The 18,743-nt window shown below is 41.0% G+C and overlaps 2 protein-coding genes across 18 annotated transcripts in view; one reads left to right on the top strand and one right to left on the bottom strand.

The window, feature by feature from the left end:
• The first annotated feature begins 119 nt into the window (after positions 1 to 119).
• On the top strand, positions 120 to 2,391 carry LOC147159482 (calcium/calmodulin-dependent protein kinase type II delta chain-like). Its single transcript, XM_086060009.1, has 4 exons — positions 120 to 349; positions 555 to 630; positions 702 to 796; positions 2,021 to 2,391. Exons 1-4 carry the CDS (start codon positions 244 to 246, stop codon positions 2,245 to 2,247), a joined length of 504 nt encoding a protein of 167 aa, XP_085916135.1. The 5' UTR covers positions 120 to 243; the 3' UTR covers positions 2,248 to 2,391.
• A 574-nt stretch (positions 2,392 to 2,965) lies between these two features.
• Positions 2,966 to 18,743, bottom strand: part of ank2b (ankyrin 2b, neuronal) — a 33,370-nt gene continuing 17,592 nt past the window's right edge. For 6 of the 17 annotated variants that reach the window (XM_086059998.1, XM_086059999.1, XM_086059995.1 and 3 more), the window contains 23 exons: positions 18,639 to 18,711; positions 18,149 to 18,290; positions 17,575 to 17,656; positions 17,384 to 17,487; positions 16,981 to 17,019; positions 15,379 to 15,603; positions 15,113 to 15,211; positions 14,743 to 14,897; positions 14,439 to 14,650; positions 14,030 to 14,234; positions 13,851 to 13,947; positions 12,776 to 13,004; positions 12,542 to 12,667; positions 12,345 to 12,467; positions 12,164 to 12,190; positions 12,049 to 12,070; positions 7,617 to 11,636; positions 7,091 to 7,165; positions 6,879 to 7,013; positions 4,926 to 5,073; positions 4,664 to 4,715; positions 4,388 to 4,516; positions 2,966 to 3,578 (listed from right to left, as the gene is read on the bottom strand). In XM_086059998.1, the coding sequence (XP_085916124.1) occupies positions 3,564 to 3,578; positions 4,388 to 4,516; positions 4,664 to 4,715; positions 4,926 to 5,073; positions 6,879 to 7,013; positions 7,091 to 7,165; positions 7,617 to 11,636; positions 12,049 to 12,070; positions 12,164 to 12,190; positions 12,345 to 12,467; positions 12,542 to 12,667; positions 12,776 to 13,004; positions 13,851 to 13,947; positions 14,030 to 14,234; positions 14,439 to 14,650; positions 14,743 to 14,897; positions 15,113 to 15,211; positions 15,379 to 15,603; positions 16,981 to 17,019; positions 17,384 to 17,487; positions 17,575 to 17,656; positions 18,149 to 18,290; positions 18,639 to 18,711 (6,534 nt within the window). In that variant the 3' untranslated portion in view covers positions 2,966 to 3,563. The remainder of the gene's footprint in view (positions 3,579 to 4,387; positions 4,517 to 4,663; positions 4,716 to 4,925; positions 5,074 to 6,878; positions 7,014 to 7,090; positions 7,166 to 7,616; positions 11,637 to 12,048; positions 12,071 to 12,163; positions 12,191 to 12,344; positions 12,468 to 12,541; positions 12,668 to 12,775; positions 13,005 to 13,850; positions 13,948 to 14,029; positions 14,235 to 14,438; positions 14,651 to 14,742; positions 14,898 to 15,112; positions 15,212 to 15,378; positions 15,604 to 16,980; positions 17,020 to 17,383; positions 17,488 to 17,574; positions 17,657 to 18,148; positions 18,291 to 18,638; positions 18,712 to 18,743) is intronic. The other 11 variants (XM_086059993.1, XM_086059994.1, XM_086059996.1 and 8 more) reach the window with 11 other exon arrangements.

Here is an 18,743-nt window from a genome sequence, read left to right as displayed (position 1 = left end):
ACAAAGTTGTATCTGAATGTATATATAGCAAGTGTGTTTGTTTTGAGTGCACACACACACACACACACACACACTTTTGTATTGACCATGTAAAGTCCAGCAGGAGTCCAAAGGGAAACTTAAAAACCAACAGTGTCTCTGTGCAACTGTCCAATCAGAAAACAGGGTTTTTGATTTTATATAGAACAACTTGGACATACAATTGTGCAAGAGCAGAAGGCTTCATTTTTTTTTACAGTGAGAATGCTTCGCCATCTTTTTGTGGTTTTGCTATCCCTGGAGGGGATTCTTAGCAGCAAAGTGACTGTTCAGTTGGCTGGTAACAGTAGTGAACCCGATACCATTCGAGGTAAATATGTCATTTATCATTTATTTTATTGATCTGAAAAATGTTGTAGTACTAGTAATAATGTTACAAAATAAAAGACAATATTACGAGGGCAAAAAAAGATGTCATCGCTAAAATCAATGCTCTGATTTGTCAATGAGAATAAAATTGCAATATTACTATTTGAATTGTTACTGTTACTTATGAATACAAATGTGTCTGTTAGCCCTCCAGCATGAGGTCATTGAAGCCACAAAAAAGTTGCTTATAGCCATCACCGACGGAGACTACAACGCTTACAAGTCAGTTCGATTCAGGCACCCGACTTCATGAAATTCAGCAGGCTTATTAAAAGTCTCACATTGTGTTTCAGGGAAATGTGCGATCCGGGTCTTACGAGCTTCGAGCCTGAAAGCCTGGGCGTCTTGGTGAACAGCATGGAGTTTCATGCCTACTTAATGCAAAATGGTAACATACTGTATTACTATACACAAAAAGTGCTGTGTTCAGATGGATTGACTGACTGGGGGAAAAACATAATCTTATTGAAATAAGGTTGGACTGTTACCCGGATAAAAAATGCAATGTTAAAGAACAAAGTTGTAATTTATGAGAAGAGTCTTAAATGTTAGGAAAATAATGTTAGAATATTGAAAAAAAAAAAAAAGTTGAAATTTAATGAGACCCCTCCCCCACTTTACTGTAGACATATAAGGTCGGGACAGTGCAATAATAAAGCTGAAATGTTACGACAAAATTAGAAAATTATAAGAAAAGTAGTCATGTAAAAAAAAAAAATGTTGTAATATTTGTAATAGTCGAATGCTGCACAAAAAGTGGTAACGTTACAATAAAAAAGTTGTAATGATACAAAAATATGTTTAAAATATATTTCAATATTACAAAAGAAAATCAAAATATTACAAACGAATATTGTACTGAAATATAAATTCTGAATATTACCCAAAAAGCCAAGAATAAAGTTGGAATGCTGCAATATGTTTTTTTTAACTATGTAAAAAACAACAACATTTAATTGTAGGAGAATAAGCCCGGAAGCAATAAAAAACAACAACAACAATATCATGAAAAAAAAAGTCATAGGGGGGTAAAAACGCAACACTGCAATAAATAATAATCATTTTATAATAAAGAAGTCACAATATTACAAAAAAAAAAGTTGCAGGAGGATGAAATTGTAACGCTGCAATAAAATTAAGTTATAAATAAAAATGTCGCAATATCACAAAAAAAGTAGTCAGTGAATAAAAAGTTTTTAACAAGTTGCAGTATTACGAAAAAAAGAATTGTAGGGAAATAAATACGGAACACTGCTGTTAAAAATGTCGTAGTGGTATGAAAAAAGTCATAATCATAGGATAATCAAATCGGAATTCTGCAATAAAAACCTGTAATGTGCAGTATTACAAAAGTCATAAAATAAAATATTTTAAACTACAAAAAAAATCGTACTCTTAGAAGAAAAAAGTCGTGGTACTGCAGTAAAAACCTGTAATAGTACAATAAAAATGTTTTAGCATAATGACAAAAAAGTCATAGGAAAATAAAGTCAGAATATTGTAATACAAAGTCAGTATATCACAATAAAAATGCCATAGTATGACCCCAAAAATAAATAAATCATAATTGTAGGGGGATATAATTAGAATACTTTGACTTTTGCCTTCTCAGTGGGAATTAAAGGTGATCCTCACACCATTGTGGTCGACCCTCACGTGCATATGATGGGAGAGGACGCGGCCTGCATCGCGTACGTCCGCCTCACCCAGACCATTGGGCGGGACACCCAGGCTATCATGGCCAGGGCGGAGGAGACTCGCATCTGGCATCGACGCAACGGCACGTGGCGCCACATCCACTTCCACCGAAGCGGCTCCACCACACTGCACACAAACTAGCAGAAAAATTATGTTGAACTACACAATTTTAGTACAGGAGAGAAATTTCAACGATGAAAATGAATAGTTTCTGTTCTTTCATATCTTACAATTTCCAACACATGAGATTTTTCCCATTAAATTGAATCCGTTCTCAAAAAAGCATTTTTTTTTCAGAATTCATTTGTCACAAAATTACTGTATTCTTGTAAAATGCAATTATTTTCCTCATAGTTATTTATATTTTTTCTCACAAAAGTATGACTATTGCTTTATGACTAAAGCAATATTGTCGATTTTGTGTTCATTCTTCATTCTCAAATTGCATTTCCCCCCTCTAATTCAAGAATTACATTTTTTCTCTATAATCTACAAAGTACATCCTAATTCTTTTAAATTATATATTTTTCTCTCTAAATTATGACTATTCTTTTAAAATTATGATTTTTTCCCCCTTTTGAAATTGGAACTTGTTCTAATTACAATTTTGTACTTGTAACATTACAACTTTTCTCCACACAAAATTACATCTTTAGTCTCTTTAAATACTTACAATATATTTTTTAAACTTTTTCGTTGTAATTTTAATACATTTTCGTAAATTGATGGCATTATGATTTTTTTGCCTTGCTAAATTAAACCCCACCTAAATGTACCTTTTTCTTTTTTTTTCTTGGTAACAACTTTATCCATCAAAAAATGAAGACTCTACTAAGCTTTGCTACTAAGAAGCAGCCTATAACTTTGAATGGAGTTTATTCACGAACACAAGTGTGAACAATTGTGCACTTTGACAGCTTGTCATTAAACCGACACTTCTTTCTTCCCAAAGACGTTTTTAGGAGCTGCGACGTTACACGGGACTCCACGTGTATTTCAAAGAACAAACAAACAAAAAACACATTCAGCAAGATGCACCACACACACACATTCACTCACATTCTCTCTCTGACAAACACACACGCACATCACTCTCACACACTCACATACACACAGAGTAGCTTTGACTACATCAGACAAAGTAGCTGTAAATCAATGAAGGTGCGCGAAGAGGTTGTCTCGTTGATCATCCGTCCGTTCATCATAGCGTCCGGTTGTACAGTAAACACTGGGACAATAGGGATGCAGTCTTTGGCCACAAAAGGAGCAAAAGATAAATAAAAAAATAAATAAAAAACAGAAGCAAAAAAATTCCACAAATAGAGAGAATAAAGAAACCAATCAGATGGAAGATAAAGGGAAGCAGCTGCTCAGTCCAATCACTTATTCTCGTTTCCCGTGCTCATCTGTGGATGCAGCTGTTGCTTTTTGCATGGCCACCGCACATCTGTTGGACATCATGCGTCTGGCTTCTGAAGGGACACACACAGAAACACCATGGGAAAATAGCATGTCATTCATAACTACAACTGGTGCACTATACTCAAATATATATAAAAAATATATAATGTAAAGTTGGAATACACAAATGTGCAATGTGAGAATCAAGTTTGAAAAAAAAAAAAGTTATGTACAGTATAAGAATAAAGTCGGAAAAAAGTATTTTTACAAGAAACGTGAATTTATGAAGATGTATTGTTACAGCAATAACAGCAATAAAGTTGCTATCTTACAAGTCGTAATATTACAGAGAAAAAGTCGCAATCTTGTCAGAATGAAATCAGAATGTTATGTGAAAGAAGATGCAGTATTACAGCATTGAGAGAAATTGTATTCACAACATTAAAATTATTAAAAAAATTTAAACTAGGGGTGCCAGGCGATTCCATTTTTTTAATTGTAGTTAATCCCATGACTTCATTAGTTAACTCACGCTTAATCGAAAATGTTATATCTGTTTTAAATGTACAATAAAATATTTTTTCCCATAGTCTTGTTAACATAAAAGTGGAAAAATATGTTAAATAGAAATGTGGCTGCATCTTTTAGTCATTGAGACAGTAATTTCATAATAATTCATAAAATTGAGTTAAAATAATACTGCTAAATGTTGACGTGGACGTGTCTGCTGCGTTGGGACTGGAATTCCCCTCGTACGGGCTTTCCAAGTAAGGAACAGTCATTAAACGCGCATTTAAAAAATTAGTGGCGTTAAACATTTTGACACCCCTAATTTTAACAAAAGAAGAAATCCTTTCTCCTTCGGATTTTTTCCTCTAACCTTCCCCAAGTGTTCCCTGCTCGCGTCTCCCGACCTCCGTCTCGTCGCCACTGTCGTCTTGACGACTTTGCCAACTTTTCGATCCTTAGCGGGCTCCACCTCGAACCGCGATGACGACGCGGTCTGCTGCTACAAAAAGGAAACGGTGGATTAAACTACCTTAAACCAAACATTTGAATTTATATGACTCGGGTTCTTCCCCATGTTGACCGTTAATTCCTATTAGTAGGCTTTGGACTGACTCTGAACAATTGTAAACGGGTTTGGAGGACTTGCCTGTTTCAGACTGCCTGCGTGTTCCAAGTGTGTTGACTCACTTTGCCCACTGCTGCATCATGGCAAGAAACAGCAAGAAAATGATGTAAGTAGAACACATAAGTATAACGTCAAACCTTAACATTTCTAAGAATGTGATGCTACAAACGCTAACTAAAGATTGAACAGGCAAAGAGTTTGGTTCAAATCTGATCTGAGGGTGATAAATGGTGTCAGAAGTGAGATGGTTTTACAAAATGGCCAAATACCCTGTATGGCTCACCGTATTGCGCTCATCTCATCCTGCTGTTTCTGTTTCGTCACGGCAGTGTCCGAGGACGGCTCCCGCGTCGATGCGGCCGATTGGCTTTTGATCAGGTGAACGATGTCCATGCGGTTGATTGCGGTCAGTCTCTTGATGAGCGTCGTTTCTATGCCGGAGGAGAAAATGACAGTGTTTCTTAACGTTGTTGGAGGTTCTGGGCCGCCGAAACGGTTTTCTACTGTATGTGCATTCACTGAACCTTTCTTTAGTGACAATTTTTTTCCCCTCTCAAATTCAAGACATAGGTATAGGGTTTACTGGTGAACAAAATGAAAGACAGAGTAGCCTTTTCATCGAACCTGGCTCTTGTATTCTTGTATTCCCCATCACCATGCAGCTTAAGGAGGCGTTCCTTTAGATTTAGAAATGACTGCTTCGATCTTTCAGGGATGAGGATGTGAAAACATTAAAATAAATTATAAACAGAGATCAGTATTTTTGGCTCCTTACTTTGTCGAAAGAGGGCTATTTTGCCACCTCTGCCGATCATACAAGGTGTGACGATAAAGAATAGGGATGTTCGATACCACTTTTTTTGAGACCGATACTCATTAGTACTTATGATACAAAAAAATTCCCCAAAAACAATGACAGATAATTTCAAAAACATGATATATATCCCAACTATAGCAAATTTCCTTAAAATTGAATGAAATTAGTGGCAATTATATTTTTTTCTATTTGCTCATAAGTGATTTGGCATAGAGCACACACTAAAATTACTTTAAAAAAAAAAGAAATCCATAAATAAAATGAAACAAATAATCCAGTGAGCAGGAATAAAAAAAAATCGTACAATTGCTTTTTAACTCATTTGCTCCATTAAACGTATAAATATGTTATATTTTAAATGTTCTAAGTGTCCCAAAGTCGTATTTATACGTTTATAAAAAAAACATTATGCTAGAGCATACAGAAGGCTTTAATGCAGCCTCTCAACTGCAAAGAACGGTTGAAGAAATGGTAGTTATTACACAAACGGCCAGCAGGTGGCAGCAGAGCAAAATAGATCAACCAGGGCCTTGTTGATAAAAATCTCATTACTCACATTTCTAAATAGAGTTGTGACTAATGACGAAACCTAGCTATATTCTAATGCTAATTGCTGCATAACAGAAACAGAGTAGAACTTTTTTTTTCCTGATGAAAGAAGAGACTAATCTTTCTTTTGGTAGGTTCCATGTTTTTATAGCAATAGAACACAATATTCTGTGGGCCTTGCAAAATCCAGTAAAACAGCCGGGAGTGAAGGGGATTACTTCTGTGAAAATGGCTGAATTCGAAACAATACAAGTAATATCTACCATGTTAGGAATGATTCAAGTTGCTTAGTGAGTGATGTTTAATTATATCCGTTTTGAAATGTATGCTTTTAATTTGGAAGGGTGCTCTGTATAGGAATTAGTATACATAAAACCCAAAGGGAAACGAAAAAGCCACATCACAAATATAATGTAGTCTGTATAAGAGCTATAATTGGCGCCTGTGAGGGCCGTAAATGGCACCGTTCTATTTTAAGCACCGCAGCTCTACGAAATTAAGGGCGAGGTAAACGTTAACGAGGCAATTAAACACGGTGAAGTTACGTGAGCTACAAACATGTATGATCCACAGATATAGGTGAGATTACTCACAACAAGAGTACTTACTTATTCTCAGTAACGCACACTGAAATGGCGCTACTGGAAGTAAAGAAATGAACAAGTGTTACCTCATAAGGAGACACACAGGAAACGAACAACACTAGACGGAACAAAACTTTCGTTCCCCCAAGTCTATCTGACAGTTCCTGACCGAAAAATGACCACAAGAGCAGGGGCCGATACGCAAGTACCGATACCATAAAATGTGGCCTGGTATCGGTCCGATACATGGTATCGGTACTCGAACCTCCGACAACATTGTACAAACCTCTGTCGTGTCGTATTCCCCCTCCCTCGGTCCATAACTCCAAAAGGGCGTAACTTTGGTCTTGCAAGGAATCAGGGTTTTCACTCCTTATCAAGTTGATCCTCTCCTCACTGAATTCCAGTTCTCGTGCCAGCTCTGAGCCAAATGAATTCAGATAAAGTTATCAGCATTGTGCAATGAAGACAATGGCAGACAAAACAGCCATGACTCACCTTCCCAGCTGAAGCCCAGGTGGTCAGCTATTGTTGACAAAGTTAGATTTTTGCTCCTTGCTCCACCCTGTGCGTCTATTGTGAATAGCACAGGACAGGATTATTCAATCGAATCGAATTGGCAAATTGGAAAAGGTTTATGGGATAAAAAAAAAAAAGAAGCCTCCACGCTGTCTATTAGCTCAATGCCTTTCACACAGAAAAGAAACACAAGGCTCTTGTCTCAAGATCTGAATGCGGGTGTCAGTAATTTCCAGATGTTGCAAAAGTACTGGCACTCTGTGTACTGACTTTTGATATTTGACAGATCTTGATTACAGCGTGTCGTATTCCATCGAGGTTGAAAAATTAAAAAAAAAAAAAGTAAGGATTGGACTGTACAGAAATCTGTTCAATCTGTTCAAATCTAGGGAGTAAAAGTACAAAGTCTTTACAAAAATGATACTTAGAATCTACTTTGCACCACTGGTAAATATCTGTGTGAAAGGCACAGGCTGACAAGTGACGGCTTCAACAGCTGGCATACCTTGACTTTGAGCTCTATTGCTCGGGATTTGCTGCACCTGTGTTTCAACAGCGTCGCCGCTCCGTTGCCTAATTGAAATGACATCTCCAGAAGGTAGCGCGTCCCTTTCGATTACCGACGGATCAATAAGACTGCTCTCGTCCTCGGAATCATTGTCGTCGTCTTCCTTCTTCGTCTCGGCAAGCCTTTTCACAAGCTTTGCGGCCTCGTCACTGATCTCTTCGAAAGATTCGGCAGAGTGCTTGCGTGCCTTGCTTTTCTGTTTACTGGCGGTTGACGATTGAGAAGACGGGCCACCTTTACTCTTGATAGGCAATCTTGACTGGAAGACTTTTGGTTTAGACTCTCCTGTATTAGTAGATGGCCTGGTCGAGATCCCCTCAGAAAAGCTCTTGGTGGACGTCTTAGCCTTGGCGTCCACACAAGTTCCTTCAGACTTTCTCCGTGCATCCTTGATTGTAGCCCCTTTGGGTTTTTTGTCTTCAACAGATTTGATCAAAGAATCTGGCTTGAGAGACTTAGATTTGATGGGAATTCGTGATTTTGATACAGTGGCAGGAGCTGTTTTATTTGTAACTTGAAGAGCTGGTTTAGATTGGATTTTGAGGGGAACGGTATCAGACGTGCTATTCTGGGGAGCTTCAGTCGAATTTGGGGGCTGTATCACTGACTTTGATTCATCTGGAGAGGAATCGGATGACTCTCTTCCCTGCTCAGAGTATATAGATCTAGTAATAGTAGTTTCTGCTGTCTCTACGTTCATAATCATTTGCTCAGTGGAGCTTGAATCTAAATCAGAGGATTCTCTATTTAGACTGTGATCTGTTTTCACCTCTAGGCTTTCTACGTCTGGTTGATCTTTGGCAGCAGGTTTGGCTGAAGCTGAAAGACCCATTTTGGGGATTTTTAATTTGGCGGAGGCCTGATCTATGTCAGGTGCCAACTGAAGCTGTGAATTTACTGTTTCTTCAGATGGGTCCTTCATCTTGGTCTCAAGTTTTAGATTGAGGCCGACTTCCTGCTGGGTTGCCAATTCCTTGCATTCTTGCCTGCTGTTTCCTAAAAAGGGCCCCTCGAGCGGATGTTCACCAATTTGGAAAAAAGCAAAGCCTCCCCCGTCTTCCTCGCAGCTCCTTTTGGTCATATCGATAGCGCCACTTCGGGTCATTTCAAAAAGCTTTCCTTCCTGGAAGAGAAAAGGGTTGGCTTCACTTGTTGGCGTGCTCTCCTCAGTTGGTGTTTTACCCGGTGTGGTGTCCGGTGTCCCCGGCAGAGACTGAGGGTCCACCACCAGATTGAGTATCTTCCCTTCCTCCACTTTGAGACTGTCTTGAAAAGCATCATCATCGTCCAGCATGGCAGACCATGAGTACGCTGCGTCCACCTTTGCAGTGACACCTTTGGACTCCGTTCTGGGAAGTTCATCCTCTTCCGTATCGTCATAGATACAGAACTCAGGTTTAAACCCTTCGTTCGTTTGACTCAATGAATCAAGTTCAACCTCTGGCGCTGCTTTGACTTCATCTGTTACATTATTAGCTGATGCATAGGTCGGAAATTGCACAATTTCTCTTGACTTCCGTAAGCTGTCCTCCTTTTGTTCATCAGTTCGATTTTCTGTGTTTAATGTTACTGCCGTTTTGGAAGGACTGTGTGTACCAGCAACAACGGGTGGCGGAACTGTTGGTTGTGGCGCGGTTTTCAGATTGAGTTTGGAACGGTCTATGTAGGCTTCCTCTTCACTGATACTAGCTGTTCTGTTGTGGGCATCGTTTGCATGGGATCCGTCATGCACACCTGCTGAAAAAGAAGAGGGAACTTTATTATGGGGGTCAGAGACAAGAGGTAACCCTGTATCCTCAGTGAGTCTTTGCACCCCAAATTTACATTGTGTGTCCCTTGGGAACTCTAAGTCCCCCTCCATCTCATCAACCGATTTCATTCTAGCTGTAATTCTTTTGTGAGCTTGACTGCTGTCTGACGTATCATCTTCCTCTGGGTCTTCGTAGATGATTGCTGATTTGAATTGGAAAGAGAGGGATGAATGGTCAGGATGTTTGGGATTTAAGTCGTAACTTACCTCATCAGAACTAGGGGTGTCAGGGGAGAGAGGACTCTTACCAGAACTCGTCATCTGTGACGTCTGCTCACAACTGTCATCATCGGCACTACCCTCAAGGTCTCGGAAATGCCTACCACGCAATGCATCTTTGATCGACGCTTCATTAGAGGACTCTGGATGGTTTAGGGATTGACTTGGATGATCTACAATGAGTGGGAATGATGGATCAACGGGGCTACTTTCTAAGGAGTCATGAGGAGGGGATTCCTTGGTAGGGCTGGGTTCAATGGAATCTGGGGACTTAATCGAGGAGTTTTCGTCCATAACAGGACTACCCTCGAGCGAGTCTCTGTGGCTAATTGTCAAAGAGTCGTCAGCTAATGGACTGAGAGGATCCGAATCTTGCTTTATAGGCAACTCCAAGCTTCCATGGCACATATAAAAGGATTTAGAAGTTTCTGAACAAGCTAAAGGCAATGATAGCTGAAAATCGGGGCTGTTTTCATCAGTAAGTTCCTCTACAGCATTTAAAATGGTCTTTTGTGTGGCGTCAGATTGAAAACACCAAGGCCTGCTCCTTGAATCAGATGTGGACTCACTTGGTGCGTAGTCATCTGCAACTTCGCTAAGAGACACGCCGCAGGTCAAATCAGGAGACAGTTGGTCACCAGGGATAAGTCTTTGACTTGGCATTCCAGTCTTTTCCGTGTCTTTACTTGCCTCTTCAAACACCGCAGTGGCTTTTGCCCCGACATGCGGTGTTTGTTGTTCATTTTTAGGTGAAAGGCACAAACTTTCAGGGCTTGTTCCAGGGGTGGCCAGACCCTCATGTTTATAACTGTCCTCAGAACTCAGATGAGGACTTCCAGAACTGGCACTTGTCGAGTCTGCAGGGGCACCTTCATCTTGGGAGTTCTCCTGATTGTCACCTTTCCCAAAGTCTCTTGTTTTGGTTCTCTCTGACTCGGCAGGGTTCTTTTTTTCCACCTTTCTGAGTGGACAAATCTTAGAATCAAGAGATACTTCTCGTTCTTTTGGCACAGATTTTATCAATAGGTTTTCTGACTTTGGGGTATCTTCCAGTCTTGGCACCCGTGTTGTTTTGGCCTTATACAGCTCCGATTCTCTCTGTGAGGATTCTTTTTGAAACACTTGCATCAACTCTTTAACTGAGATGCTATCCTCATGTTTTCCAGATCCAGCTTCAGGCGTCGTTTTAGGTGGATGGGTTTCTTTGACTTTTGGAATCATTTTGGCACTAACAGGCAATTGTGAAGTCTTGATTCTTTTTTTCGTTTGTTCTGCCTCTACTTTCTGTTGCAAGGCTTTGACTTTGTCTTTTATTGAGCCAATGGGAGTCTCTTCCACAAGTGGGGACACAGGTGGTGTTGTAACAGAGACTGTGGAGTTGTTAGCTTGTCGCTGACCTTTTACCTCACCCCCCAGGTGCCTTTGTACTTTGGTTGATTTTGTTTTTGGTGCATCAAGGAGGTATTCTTTAGAATCACAGCTGTCTTTTGTGGCTCTAGATCTCGGAGTCCCTCTGTTAGGCTTATCTGCACACAACACAGCCTCTGGGTTTTTAAAGGCTGCCTTCATTTGGGCCTCCTTTATCTCACTGTCAGAGAGGAGGACCCATTCGTCAGCCTCCTTACTTGCTGTAACTGTTTCTTCTGCTGCTTCATCATACTTTCCGCTCCTTAGTATTTTACTAACTTTCTCAAGGTCCTCTTTGACTTTCTCAAGGTCCTTCTCCATTATTTCTAATGGCACCCTCGAAACATCGTGTGCTCCTTTCTCAGAACCGCACCCATCTAAAGAAGGGGATTTCTTTGAGGGATCGTCCGTCAAAATGGCCGTCATTTTGATCAAATCTTGTTTCATTTCCGAAACGTCTGATAGGAGGTCCGGTTCCCGAATCAGTTCGGATTTCGGGACTGACGTTGCCATCTCTTCATCTTCATTGTGGTGGACGAACAAGTAAGGAGTAAAATAATAATGAAAAATTCAAATGAAAGGAGAAACATTTGAGAATGTGATCAGGCCAAAATGTGTCAGAGTAATACAGTTTGCATCCTTTTCTTTCATGCGCATAGAAAAAAAAGACCAAAAGACACATGCACACAAAAAATGATGAACGATCTGGATTCCAGCATTTTGATGGGATATGAGCGGTATGTTGGTATAAAGTGAAAGTGGAGTTTAAAATAAAATAAAAGCACCATTATTAGCATGTGTTTCAGTTGCACAAGATGCAGGTGAAGGCAGCAAGACCCACAACAAAGTAGCAAACGGATTTCATGTATGCGTGCATGCTACGGTTATTGTTGCAAAGTTTCTTAAACCCAAACGGGGAAAAAAATGGCTTACATCTCTCTTGCGCTGTGTTTATCTGTGAAAACAATATATAGAACCGGGATCAATAATGACAATTTTATACACCACCACCGATGCAATATTGATGGGAAACAATAGCTGTCTTTACCTCTTCATCTTGATCAGAATCAGACTCCTTTTTCCCAAAGCAGCGAAGCAGGAAGAGGGAGAGAGACAAAAAGTGCATTTTTTTTTTCAGCGACTGTAAGGCTTTCGCTCCTGAAATCAAACAAATCAATACAATCATCAATATGAAATGAAATAGCTTTCAGGACTGAGGACTGCCTCACCTTGCAGTATGACGGCAGGGTGATGTTGAGGTTGCATATGGCGTTGTGAGCAAGTGACCTGTAAATCCGGGGTTCCTTCAGAAAACACAAGCGACCGCACAGCTCCTGGGTGTTGTCTCTGATCTGCATACAGCCATGAGGTCAACATCAATCTGCTACGTCTATCTGAATGAGCAAATATAGAAAAGAACACCGACTTTGATGAAAAGTGTGAGTCGATTCTCCTTGAAGGCAAAAAAGCTGAAGAGATGATGCTGGCCACTTTTGGTGAGGGGAACGAAGTTTCCACAGCAATCTGCATAGATGGGCTTTCCTTCTAGAACCTAAAAAAGGAGAGGCAAAGGTATTCACTGTCTCTGCCAACGTGAGTAAAGGTTAAAAGTTGATTGAATAATAAAATACTCAAGTAAAGTACAGCTACTCGAACCTACCTCCACATCTCGACTGCGGGCTACCTCCGTGAAGTTCTCTTGCTGCTCCAGCGTTTTGTCAATCTTGTCGTCAGTCATGCAAAAGCAGCGCAGGTGGCCCTCGATGGGGTCGTGGGTTTTGGCGAAGATGACAAACTTAGCCATGTAAGGCACACAGATGATCTCCCGGTACACTTGAGAGGAGAAGTTGACCGATTCCTGGACTTGCCGGCAGTCTATTAGCCAAAACCTAGACACATTGAAACGATTATTGATGTCTGGTGCACCTCCAATCTTTCAGGATTACTTTAGTATACAGTGGTACCTCGGAGTTTGAACATAATTCGTTCCTGCGAAGTGTTCAAAGTCCGAATTGTTCAACCTCCGAAACATTTTTCCCCATAGGAAATATTGTAAATGCAATTAATCCGTTCCAAAGCTCCAAAAACAGAAAATTCCTATTTTAATTTATTTATTTAAACAATAAAAATACCTTACCTTATCTGTTGTGGTGTGATGGCATCAGTGGATGATAAATGCTATGTTAATGCTAGCTTTAGTTCTTTGCCGAAGTTGTGTATTTTACATTGGGCATATTGTTAGACTACTAAGCGGTCCTTGTTTAACGTCAGGCACATTGTTGAACAGCTAAGGGGAGTCCTCGTGCCAGTATTTACAGAAATCGTGACAGTAGTTACAACTGCACGATAATCTCCTTCCTAATTCCATTGTGGTTCGTAGCACTGTATGTTTTTCTTTGCTACCACTGGCACTGTTGTCTTTCTTTGGGCCTATGGCGAAGAAAATTGTCGTGGAAAAATCAAAATGAACTCGCGAGTATGGAGCACCTCCGGGAGCATTCATGATCTGACTGGAAATGAGCAGTGCATAGTCTTAATTACCGCAACGTGAGCATTTGGCATTACTCGGTTTCACTCGTTTTCAAGGTATGTTCGGCTTAGCTTGCTTTGCTTGGGCGTTCGAACTCCGAGCCATTTTTTACTCTGATTTTTGGGTTGAAGTCCAAATTGTACGAGTTCCGAGACGTTCAAACTCCGAGGTTCCACTGTATATTGATTTCAAACAAATCTGTTACCTCGCAGAAACATTGGTAGTGAAGGACACACGGTCGCTGAGAAATGTTAAGGGAGTGGTTCCTGTTATGTCTTCCCATTGGGCTGGTGTTGTTCCACCTGAAAAACGGACCCAAACCGTCTCAACAAAAAATGGCAAGCGTGTGTTTGTTTGTGGCTGACCAATGAGTTTGGCCTTTACCTGTGATACTGCAGAGCAGTCGTAAAGTTGGGGTGTCCCGTCCCATACCGTGGAGGACGGGGTCAGAGTTGCCTTTCGGGACTGGGATCGTCACGGTTATGGGTTTATGAAACTTCCTTCGGCGGGGCTCCAGAGTGACGATGGGGCTAAAGCTGGACTTGTTCCCAAGAGCCCTCCTGACGATATCCAAACTCACTGGCTGGGCCTTAGAGAAGAGACACTTGCAATCAAATATGTATTGATTTTCAAGTGACTGAAACAAAAACCCTGTAATCAGTTGATTATTCAATCCAGATATTGTTTTGTTAAGACAAAATATACCTTCACTTACAGGTACAGTGGTCCAACGACTTAAGGGTTTAAGGGACCAAGCTAAAAAATCAATTCTCCTGAAACCAATGTCATTTACCTGCAGGCCCACCCTGATCCTTTTGGTTAAGGCCCCCTCAGGAAAAACTGCTTGCACTTGGGGTACAACCGTGCTGTTCAGGACACCTCCTTCAGGACCAATTAGAATACTGTCTTGCCTAATACGCGACACCACCGCAAAGTATTGTGGGAGATCCCTGGTGATGATACGGCAAATGCGCTTCTTCTGGAGGTCCTCCTGAGAGTCCAGCTCTAGCAGAGGGGAAAACAGAAACGTTCAAATGACTGCCGCATCAGCTGTAGGAGCACATTTAGATGCTGAGCAAGGCACTGAGGAGACTGACCTTCATCCATGCTGTTGAGGATCTGGTTGAGTTCTTCTTGGGTGTGCTCACAGTGGTGCTCCTTCCAGCTCTCTCCTGTCTCGCTCCTCAAGATAACAAGTTCACGCTCCCCTCCGCGTAGAGCAGCGAAGTGGGGCACTTCCACAATTACAGGACTGGATGGAGGAACAACAAGTTTTTAGCAGTGCACGCCAGGTCAGATCAAACTACATTCACTACTCACAAGAATTTAAGGATATTTGGCTTTCTGCTAAAACTTCGGAATTTGCTAGTAATATCAAAAAAACAAAATTAAATGAAAAAAGAGAAAATAAACAATAAGCATTCTTTCGTAAGCACAATTTTTGTCTCGTCTTTTTTTGCAGCCTACCCCAGGAAATTTGTCCCCGGCGGGCCAAGCTGGAGGATTCTGCTCACCAAACTCTCGCCCTCATTGAGAGGTGGTGGGGCACTGGGGAGGTGGAGCTTACTGTGTCATGTTCCAATACGCAGCATTAAGTGAGAAAAGACACGCACACAACATTTGGTCTTGGATGCAATGTGCAAGTTTGATCCAGTTTCTGACAACTAACATGGGACAGAATTCTGGAGTAAATGAAACTCTGGGAGGTCAAAAGACAAAGTCAGCGTTCTTACCCAAGAAGCTGGCCTCCAAACGGTGCAACTTCAATAAACCTGCTGGCTAGACCCTCGCCTTCAACAATGGGGGGCATGCTGGCCAGGCGGTGCCTTTTCACAAGCCTGCAGGTCACTCGTGTGGGAGCGCTGCACTTCCCAGGTGGGATGATGATGCGGAGGCCATTGTGGCGGCAGCCCCGCATGGATCCGCCCCTTGCATCCACCATGAAGCTAACCAGGAAGCTGATGAATAAGAGAGCAGGCACTTTAATACATACACAGTAAATTCTGTAGTGTAAATTTTACTTTAAACTGGGTCTATTTGTTCCTGCTCTAAATAGAGTAAAATTTACACTTAAAAAATAGTTGTTGTTGGTTTTTTTTTTAAGTCACACAATTGTTGAGGAACAAATCCACAACTTCAGGTTGGGAGTCAATCTACTCCGAGTACGCAGCTCCTGCTGTGTGTTAGCATATCGCTCGTCAGCTGGAATCTTCAATGTTTTAGGTCTCCTCTTGGATATAAGCAAACACTAGGAGTGGCATAACTCAGGTGGTAGAGTAACCTTGCCAGCAAGATGAATTCTCGCGGTATTTGTGAGTTCACAAATTCCGAAGAATACATCTTGTACCGCGCTCCCGCTGATACATTTGCAGCCGATCTTTTATCTATCGGACAAATCAGGCGTTGTATAGGCAGGACGGATGGCGAGGGGAAACAAACAAACTTAACAGACTAATAGATGCTGCAATTAATTATTTTCTCGCAGAATTACTCACAGCTTAAGAGGCGATTCGTGCATTTTTATCTAGTAAAGATGTCCGTTCTCCCCCGCCCCCCTCCAAGACAAGGCGGAAGACAAGATTTTTATCCGTTGCTTTGGTTGGTCGAAACAAATCGTCCAATCAGCTTGAAGTGTCGTACAGCAACGAACGGGTCTGCCTAGTGAAGTACCAGATTGATAATGTGAAGAACTCCCTCGAGTGCATCACAATTATCAATCTGGCTGGCGAGGCTAGTGGTAGAGTGGCATTCTCCCAAGCTGAAGGTCGTGAGTTCCTTCCTCAACCCTTTTGTAAACTTAAAAAAAACAAAAACTAGTAACATTTAGTCAAAATCTCTCCTTGAAAAATGAACTTTTAATTTCTGAGTGAAAAATCTTTCATAGATTTATTTTATGTGCAGATTCTGTCATACACACTAAAAATACTTTGAGTAAAACTTATTCTGAATATTTAATTGTTAGTATAAATTTTACTCTACTTAGAGTGGGACCAAATAGATTCAATTTAGAGTAAAATTTACTCGACAGAATTTACTGTGCAAAATACAACCCAGCTTATTGGACCTGGACCTCTTGTCCGTATTGAGATTTTTGTTTTGACATCACATCACACACAAAAGGACAAATTTAAACAAGGATCAGTTGTCAATAAGATCTTGTTTAAAACAAACAAGTGTTCAAAAGAGACACCAAACGAAACAGACACAATAACAATAGTCCACTCAACGTGAGGTTAAAGTATATAGATGACAAGAACGTCCCCAAAGAAAGTAGGAGATTAAGCACAAAAAAAAAAAAAGAAATGGAATGGCTGAATCAAGGCATGGAAGATCACCTGCTGTGGTCCGTGTCATCACGGCACGGAGAGCAACGGCTAAAAACATTGGATAGAATTCCAGCCAAAGTGAAACCCAAAGAGAGAAGAAGGAGTATATCAGAATCAATTAAGCTCTGCTTGATCTTCCATAAGAGTAGTACAGTAAACCCTCGCCACCCTTGACAAATACTCACCGACTGTCAAATTTTTCTGGAGAAAAGAATTCGCTAAAAAACACTTCTGCTTTTTTTGTTACTAAAACCCTAAAATGGCATCCAAACACCCTGATCCTTCGATAGCGGAGTGTTCAAGCTGAATTTCAGACAACCTCAGTGGGGGAAGAAGACTAATTCTTGTGAAGCCATGGTATCCCACTTCTGACACCAAACACTCTTTTTTATTTATTTATTACTTTACATACCCAGAGTGCAGTGGACTGGAGGATAAATCTATGTTGTCCAGATTCTCTGTGCCCCAACTCAACCTGTATGAGTCTTGTTCATTTTCTCTTGGAAGTGATGACGTCTGGGACAAAGCAAGAGATAAGAATAAGAATTGGCCCACAAGCCGAAATTTGGAAACCTGAATTAAATGTATGCTCAGTGTACGTACCTGACAGGTGAGCATTTCATCCATCATGCTGTCATGTTTATGGTAGTATCTTTGGCGCGTGGGGGTGAAAGATCTTTCTGAACTGCAATGGAAATAAATAATACAATGCAATGCTCAAGGCTCCGGCACTGACCAATCACAGCTCAGCTCCAGAAAACAGCGAGCTGTGATTGGTTGTTACCTCAGCAACCGTGAGGTCATTTTTAGTCGACAGCAAGTGGCAAAATGGCCGCTCCCTGAGATAAATAAAAACGTGTGGATTTTGCCATTTAACTTATATTCCACTAACGCAATATTAATCAGAAAGCCATGTTTAGATTAGTGGGAGAAACAGAAAATAATTTAAAAGCACTGGTGGTAAGCTGAATTTACGACTGCATACACAACAACTTGCTTAAATAGTACGAGCACAAAACTGATCCGTGCGCTCATCCATAGCCGAGACGGTTCGCATAACGAAGCATGTACGTAACTAGAAGCAACTTTTCTTGTACGTAACTTGAAAAGGTCATTTGTAACTCGGGTTCCACTGTGTGTGTATGTGTGCTTTTAATGTCCTTTGAGTTTGCGTTACCTGCCAGTGTGCGCGCCCTCATTGCTGAAGCAGAGGTAGTTCATGTTATCCAGATACTGTCCTGGCAGCGAATCATCTCCAAGCTCTCTGAGGTCCTCAGCCCTTAAATACTCTCCTCCGTCGCCCGTTATGGTGTCATCGCCTTGGCAGTGGGAGAGAAAAAAAAAGAGCTTAACAAAGCTGCAATATATTGGAAAAGTGAACGTGGAACCACAATAGCGGAGGAACACCGTAGAACAGTGGTGCTCAAGTCCAGTCCTCGAGAGCCCATATCCAGCCTGTTTTCCATGTTTCCCTCCTGCAGCGCAGCTGAATCTAATGATCAGCTAATCAGCAAGCTTTGCAGAAGCCTGATAACGATCCTGATCATGAATCAGGTGTGTTAGTGGAGAGAAACATGGAAAACAGGCTGGATAGGGGGCTCTCGAGGACCGAACTTGGGCACCCCTGCTGTAGAATGAACAGGAAAGCAAGGATTCTTGAGACTGACCTTCTTCATCTGAGACATCCAGTATTTCCGTCATTGTTTCTGGCACATTCAGTTTGTGTTTCTCCGTCACCGTCTGGTAGTGAGGGATATTTTTTTTCTCTACAT

This window comes from Leptonotus elevatus, chromosome 17 (assembly GCF_054856555.1).
Source record: "Leptonotus elevatus isolate MCC_2025b chromosome 17, RoL_Lele_1.0, whole genome shotgun sequence".
NCBI lineage: Eukaryota > Metazoa > Chordata > Actinopteri > Syngnathiformes > Syngnathidae > Leptonotus > Leptonotus elevatus.
This window is presented reverse-complemented; position numbering and strand designations above follow the sequence as displayed.

Bases quoted from the DNA above. Each gene is read 5' to 3' on its own strand.
- LOC147159482 (XM_086060009.1), top strand. From the start codon at position 244: ATGCTTCGCCATCTTTTTGTGGTTTTGCTATCCCTGGAGGGGATTCTT. The intron at 350-554 runs GTAAATATGTCA...TGTGTCTGTTAG, and splicing joins TGAACCCGATACCATTCGAG to CCCTCCAGCATGAGGTCATT. The intron at 797-2,020 runs GTAACATACTGT...TTGCCTTCTCAG, and splicing joins TGCCTACTTAATGCAAAATG to TGGGAATTAAAGGTGATCCT.